A 7,862-nucleotide genomic window follows, 5' to 3' on the forward strand; every position below is an offset into this window, starting at 1 on the left:
GTTTGCCACCGTGTCTTTTTATGCTTGAATAAAATGAGTGGCTGAGAATGATTCCCCCATTCTCAACTTTTTTTATTTTCTCAATTGAACCTACCTCTCTCTCTTTATATATATATATATATATATATATATATATATATATATATATATATATATATATATATATATATATATATATATATATATATAGGGAAAAGTGAATATACCCTTAAGGGTATATTCACTTACTAGGCTATATATATTATTGTTGAAAATGACAACTATCTAAGAAGAAGATAAATATGAAATTTATAAAAATCTTTGAAGTAATTCAAGTTAGAAGTTGAATTATAAGAACATTGGACAATTACAATGTCTATATATGATACAAAACGATGTAGTATGGTGAATCTGGGTACCTAAGCTTATATACCCTTAAGGGTATATTCACTTTTCCCTATATATATATATATATATATATATATATATATATATATATATATATATATATATATATATATATGTTAAATAAAATGAACTAAGTTTATGGTATGACGCACACCATTCTAAATTATAGATTTTATATATCGTTTATATTTTATAAATTATTAATGATACTATTATAAATAAAAATAAAGTATACGTTTATCTTGGGCAAAACTTGCTATTTCATTTGGGACGATAAGCCCAATAATAGATGTTGGATAAAAAGGCTTAAGCATATAAGATCAAACAACAAGGGAAACCCAAAGAAAGATGTTAGGTAACTTGCAATGTCCTAGCCTTATATTTTTGGTTTGACAACCTTAACCAAATAAACACCTATAATATGTTTGATATTTGTATCACGTCCAAATATTCAGGCTTTTTACTGGTCATTTGATAAAGTCATACTACTCTAATAAGATACCAAATCCCTCATATTTTTACCATGTGAATTAACCAAAACATCAACCAAGGTATCAAAACGACTCCAAGTCGATATATTCATAAAAATGTCACAACAATAAAGTAAAATCAAACCTTTGCTATATTCTAATCATGAGTAAATTCATCAACCATTTTACACACTACATCTTATATATTACCACTAGACTAAAACCAACACCATGTCAACGAAAAACAACCAATGACAAAAACCGTTAAAACTCAATGAGTATGTGGTGGTGGAGGAGGAGGTTTGCATTGATAACACTTTGCAAATAGACCAAATGTATCCACTTGTTTGATGAAGTTTGTCATGCTCGCCCACCCTCCAAATCCAAACCCAACCACAAGAACCCACACCACGATAAATATGTTCACTATGTACATCGCTGTCCAGCTTGGCAAAAAGAATGGAGGCTTCTCCGCCGCATTCTGCAACCAAAAAGATTAATTTAAAAAATAGTTAGGACTTAAAATTTTCTATTAAGTAAAAAAAAAAAAAAAAAAAAACACTCATACTCGTTAAGTCTATTCAGGAGGGCCCTAGAGGACCAGACACTAAGGTTAGGTTTGGAAGGAAAATGGGTCAGTGAGCCTGCCAGCTAGCCCAATGTTAAGACTGATTGAGTGCAATAATAGTAAAAGCGTGACTACGACATATAAAGTTTAAATCAAAGATAATGAAATGCCACCAAACTTTGTCTTCTTCCGTTTCCTACCCCCTTAACTTTAAAGTTATAAATGCAAGGTACATTTCGTTATCTCAAAACCTAATGTCACGTCAAAACCAAACTGTCGCATTCATTAAAACTGCTGACTAGTTTGCCTAAATTAACAGTGCACATAGGTTTAAGATTACCTGGCGAGCCGAAGCCTTTCTGTAAGTGAGCATGTGTGCAAGAGCCGGGATGATGTAGACAGTGAAGCTAACCAACAGAGCCCCAACAGCCGAATTGATTGGGCCAAAAAACGGGAATATAATCGCTAGGAACCAAATCGGAATCACAACAGGTAACCTTGCCAATGCACGTAAACATATGCTCTTTGTATCATGCATCCCTACCACTTTCTCCCATACAAAATACAACGGCGTGCATGCAAAACCAAATGTTATAAACTGCAACAAAACAAAAACAAATACAATATAGGTTAGCAACTGAGTTATTGGTAGTAGCTGACAACTAATTAAGGCTTATAAGTTATAAGGGACCCACAGTTGTCAGTTTTTATACACGTGTACAGACCTGATGGATGAGCATGAGGATAACGGCAGCATCACGGAAACCGTTTCTTGGGAGAAGAGAAAAGGCGTTGGAGTGGTTTAGAAGTTGGTCACCAAAGGCCCAGTACATAGCGGTGGCTGACGGGAGTGTTAGTGTGAATACATATAATGTAGCAAACAGATATATGTACTTGAATTTTTGTGGCTTCCACATCGCGTGCATTATTTCACTGTTATAACAAAAATATATATATATATCTCATATCGTTATTATTGATTAATGGAAAATGTAATGTTTAAATTTGGAAATAATTTACTAACACTGTGACCGCATGTCCACCGAAAGTGTAGAGTATGTTTGTCGCTCCCGTGAAGTACAAAACCAGCTTCTTAGGACCGGAATGAACCACTTCATCAACCTAATATTGCGAAAAATACACATTGATGAGTTGTACATCATACAATCTTGTAGGCCCCATTTGTTAGACAGGAGACAGCCTTCTACTGTGTTTGACGTGTACTGGACTATATTAGTGGGACGAAAACTAAATTGCAAGTTTTTGTTCACCCAATCAGATGAAATATATGCAAAAGACGTAAATGCCCTTTACATCCGCATCATAGAAGTCTAGTCCAGGTCAGTTGAGTCCAGTTATGCAAATGTTAATAGTGAAAGGGTACCTGGCCATGGATCACGGCTGCAATGGTTAAGTACCAAGCAGTGTAGGTTGTCATGCCAAGCCCTAGAAAAGACCAAATTCTGTAGTTGTGGAAAGAGGGTATGAAGACAGTGGTAGCACAACAAGCTCCAAATATGTAGGTCCATGTCCTCTTGTCCAAATGATCATTTATGTAGTATATATTACTGCATATATATATAACACAAAAAATGTTAAAATCCCATTAATTTGTATAGAAGTGATGGATAAAAATCTTGATGGGAAAGATTAATTGTATGTATACCTTGCGCAAGCTATAAGCTGAATGACGGAGCCAAAGAGAAGAAAGGTGCAGTTGAAGGCTAATCCTACAGCTTTCCATTGTGGGCCCAACAGACCATCGAGCACTTCAAACCACTGCATGAAAACAAAGGTGGATATGCATGTACATGCCATAAGAAAATGCATCATGTAGGCCATACAAGCATGTATCACATGCATCTAATGATGCTTAGTTAATGCATTTGTCTAGAACCATAATACGACTTAACAAGCACAAGGTACAACGTGTTGCGGAAACAGTAAGATTTGACCTTTTTAACCACACAAAAGAACAAAATTTGAGTTCTTTATGAATGTTTAATCCCAAATCATTACAAATCCTGTGGAAAGCACTTCACTTTCCAAAGACCCACTATGAGATATTCGACTTTTTACAGTGGTAAATGCTAAAGAATCAAAAACGAATGAAGATTAACCTGAATAACATGGTTCTTGAAGCTGACATTCTCTTTCTCCTTTCTGGCTCTATACTCGACATAGAGAACACTGATGAGATAAGCAGTCCAGCTTCCAAGGAGTCCATAAAAGACTTGAAATATGACTCCTGAAAGCATACCCAATTGAGAGAAAGAGTATGGGAGTGTCAACAGCACTTGTGCTACCTGAAATCACAAAACAATAAACAAAAAAGACTCAATTTTTTATGAAAAAAAGAGAAAGGATAACTGCAAGGTGTAGAGGGTGATAAGGTAAATTACCTGGTTTGAAGCACAACTGAACCAAGCATCATAAACAGAGCCACCGTGCCAAAGAAAGTTCTTGAAGCCAGACATTGACTGATCCACCCCTACCTCCCCCTCTCCTTGTTCTTGCTCATTTGAACCCTTCATTTCCCCGGGAACTATCGCTTCTTCAGCTTGCTTATTAGGAACCATTTTTGCTCTGTTTTCTTACGTTTACGAAAGTCTTTCCACTTATTAAAGAGATCTGAAACTGAAAACACAACACGCCATGAGAAGCGCTTAAAAAGCTCTCTACCTTTGCCTTTATTACGGTTTGGTGGCAGAAACTATCATGAATCAATGCAAGTAATTAAAATAATAAAGTAACGGAAACTACACATAGGCATATATACTTTCACATGTAACATATCCATCAAATTTCGAAAAAATACCCGATTATTTGGCAAGTAAAGTCACAGAAGTGAGAGAGGGTGATGTAAGAAAAGATTACTTCAAATGACTTTTTGTTTATCAAAAACAAAAATAAAAGTTCAAAAAAATAAATAAATAAAAGAGTTGCTCTGAATCCGTGATTCGGTGCTGATGATGGTTGCAGTTTCCCAAGATTGACAAACTTTTAACTACAGTAAAAACCCATTAGCACCCCTAAAAACAAAAGAAAAATCGATAATTTCATTTGATCCCATATGATTACAAGCTTATGGGTGTTTTGAAAAAGTTGGGATTTTTTTGGTTGGGTTAGGAGAAGAAGGTAAAACAGAGAGGTTGATGAAGGAGACATACCAGAGAGAGAGAGAGAGAGAGAGAACTGAGAAGTCTTTGATTCTTTTTACTCTTACTTTCTCTCTCTAAAATTGTTGGTGTTTGTTGAAGAGTGAAGAAATTTTGAGGGAGGAAGGAACAGCCATTGATGAGGCTTTAAAGAGGAAAAAAAATGTGAGTGGCTTTTTGCAGGGAGAAAAGTGAGGGCGCGATTTATCTCTCTGCTGATTTGCTCTCTTTTGTGTTTCTTTGTCTCTGTAAAATTTTCTGTTATTATGGCTGCTCATACAAGAGAATCTTGTACAGTTGTTAATGTTATTATAAAATATATTTTCCTTTTTACTTCTTCCTTTTTGAGGTGAATCAAATAAGATATAGCATAATTTTTATTTATTTTTGAAAAAAATTCATTGTTCTCTTCATTTTATTTATTTGTTAATAATAATCCTTGTTTATCTTTATTAAAAATCTTAAATATTCAATTAAAAAGTTAACCTTGCAAATTTTCAATAATATTTCTTCTAGTTTAGCTTTGAGTATCTTTTGATTCTAAAATTCACTTTGCAAATCTCAACGAAAATCTTTTGATGAAATTCAATCATATTCATCTTTAACATTTGATTTGGGCATGATTTTAATATTCATTTTGCTTGTATACTTATTTTTATTTGTAACTAAATTTTAGAGATTGAATAAATTTCGCAAGATCGTATTATATATACTTTTATTTTTAAGTTACGTTAAATGTTGTTTAATAGTTGTTAATCGAATCAAATCTGATGAAATGATTGATAGAATCAGATCCAACATCGTATCAAATCCAACATCATATCAGACTAGTAAAATACATATCAAACACTATATATAAAACTGAATCAAATGTTTCTAACTATAATATCAAACGGTATGAATCTAACCAAATTAGACTCGTTAAAAAAACATATCAAATAACCCCTTTCATTCTTTATAACAACCTAATTATTGTATAATCTTACATGTTTGGTTAGTAGGTAGGTATATCTATTAATGTTTGCTACTAATAGACTACATTTTACCATATCATGCTTTTCAATTTAGGGTGATTTTGGAGAAAGAAAAAAAAATCATGCAAGATCTATTCTTTAATGTTTCTCTAGTGCTATTCTCGTAAAATTCAAGGGAAATCTTTTTAACCTTGTTTCAAGTTATGCTTAGCATGGTATTATGTATACTTATTCAAACTATTAGTTTACAACATTTATGTAAAAATGTTTCGCAAACTATGAAAAATGTGCTATGAAATATCAATTTTCATGTTTTCTCTTCTCTTAAATTGAATGTTTCTAGGGTTTTCTAAGACGTCATAGTCTTTTTTTTTCTAAAAACAATAAATTATATGTTTCATAGAGACCGGTGTGGCTAAGAACGTGTGTCTTTATCACAGTTTTAAGATTAGTTGGATGATTTAAATATGTATGTACATCTTATCTCAATTTCGATATTAGTTTGACAATTTAAATATGTCTAATTAAATCAGTTAAGAGTTTATGCATTTGTTTCGACATATCAAATAGCATATGTCCATGCGCTTTGAAACTACATTGTTTATAGTAATTCGAGTGGAAGACTTGCCTTTCATGCGAACTATAACATGTCAAGTAGCATATGACCATAAGCTTTGAAACTAGAATGAGAAAATAATGGCAACCTTCAAAGAGATCGTCCAATTTATTGAGAAACAAATGTACAAATCTTTGATCAATGTTTTTATGTATTAATAGTGTGAAGATAGGAAACACGTTTAAGAAAAAAGAAGGTGAATCTTATACGCTTCGAAAATACTCAGTTTTCATATTGTATTTAAGATGTGTTCGGAAACTTATGTTATATATAACTTTATTTGTTTGAAAACATTCATTTTCCTTTATTTCTTGGTGTATTTCTTGTTAGGACACGTTTTAACAAAACTCTTCATCTATTTTTGACTCTCGAAATAGGTCGTCTTCCTCGTTTATTATTGGGGGATTTTCTTTTCCTAAAACGGGTGATTGTCAACTCATTTAATTATACTTCAAATGACCATAAAAAGTTGAAAATTCTAGCACTCTTGTTCGAATACAACAAGCAAATAGGTAATTTAACATTTATATATTGTCTTTTATTAGTATTACTTATCAAGCGTTGGTAATTACCTAAATATGTTTGGGATATAATATTTTGTTTTTTTATTAGACTTGGCAGGGATCTAGGGGTAGCCCCCTAGTGGGGTCCAAGGGGGGTAGAGCCACTGTTGGTGTTCAAAATACGATGGCATCATGATGATGCATGTGTCAGTTATGTCCAATAACTATTTGTCTTTGGCGCCAAATCTGCATGCAACCACTACTAACTATTTTCCCCTCTTAGAACATTTTCATGTTCATGAAAACGGGTTACAAAAAGATACACTAAAAATTTGTTCATTAAAATTTGATCTATCTCCCAATAACACATCAAACAAATGTATTTTGTGTTTCTCAATTCGAATTAGGTATGTAATTCGAATTGGTTTTATTTTTAGATTATCCTACTTTTGAATTCATATACCCCAGACAAAATAGACGAATTAAAGATTTCAGAAAGTGTTCAAAACACAATCCTTGAATCTATCCAAATAATATATATTGCTATTATGATTCCTTATTTTCTAACGGACTAGCTCTTAGACCATCTCCAACCCATTTTCATTTTTTCTTCAAAAAATGAAGTAAAAAATGAGATAAATTGTGGTTCATTTCCAACCTAACTCTATTTTTTACCCCATTTTTACCCCCAAAAAATATATTTCATTTTTATAATTTATATAAATTATCAAACACACCCCTTCTATTAATTTGATTTTAACAAATATATAATCTTTATTTTTTTTTTCATTACCATACTATTAAATAAATAAGATTATATTTATAATACATAATTATAAGTTTTTGTAAAATACATTGTGTTTTAAAATTTCAATATGTATTTAAATTTTAATATGAATTTGATAAACAAAAAACAAACTTTATATTTATAATTAATTAATATAATTTAATATACAAAATAATATTATAAGTATTAAACATTACATTTAAATAATAATTAGTAGATAAAAAAAACCAGAAATGTATAAATATATAAATGAGGGACTAAAACCGACAACTCAAAGTTCATCCCCATTTTAGGGGAAATGAATAATATAACACCGATACGGTGTTATATTATTCATTTCCCCCAAAATGGGGGAATAAATGAGGTAGGGTTAGAGATAAATGGGAGAAGAAATAGGAG

General features: G+C 32.0%; 1 protein-coding gene across 1 annotated transcript; it reads right to left on the reverse strand.

The window, feature by feature from the left end:
• Positions 1–939: 939 nt before the first annotated feature.
• Positions 940–4,817, reverse strand: LOC145088565 (auxin transporter-like protein 2). Its single transcript, XM_079026936.1, has 9 exons — positions 4,596–4,817; positions 3,828–4,062; positions 3,546–3,731; positions 3,092–3,204; positions 2,810–2,993; positions 2,450–2,547; positions 2,151–2,358; positions 1,766–2,023; positions 940–1,338 (listed from the first exon to the last, which is right to left on the reverse strand). The coding sequence occupies exons 2-9, from the start codon at positions 4,002–4,004 to the stop codon at positions 1,129–1,131; spliced, it is 1,434 nt and encodes a 477-aa protein (XP_078883062.1). The 5' UTR covers positions 4,005–4,062; positions 4,596–4,817; the 3' UTR covers positions 940–1,128.
• Between the last annotated feature and the right edge of the window lie 3,045 nt (positions 4,818–7,862).

The sequence above is a fragment of the Lactuca serriola genome, chromosome 2 (genome assembly GCF_051521515.1).
Source record: "Lactuca serriola cultivar US96UC23 chromosome 2, Lser_US96UC23_V15, whole genome shotgun sequence".
Lineage (NCBI taxonomy): Eukaryota > Viridiplantae > Streptophyta > Magnoliopsida > Asterales > Asteraceae > Lactuca > Lactuca serriola.

Coding starts and splice junctions, on each gene's coding strand:
- LOC145088565 (XM_079026936.1), bottom strand. CDS start 4,004: ATGGTTCCTAATAAGCAAGCTGAAGAAGCGATAGTTCCCGGGGAAATG. Junction 3,732..3,827: donor TCAGTTGTGCTTCAAACCAG/GTAATTTACCTT, acceptor TTGTGATTTCAG/GTAGCACAAGTGCTGTTGAC. Junction 1,339..1,765: donor GAAAGGCTTCGGCTCGCCAG/GTAATCTTAAAC, acceptor TTTTGGTTGCAG/AATGCGGCGGAGAAGCCTCC.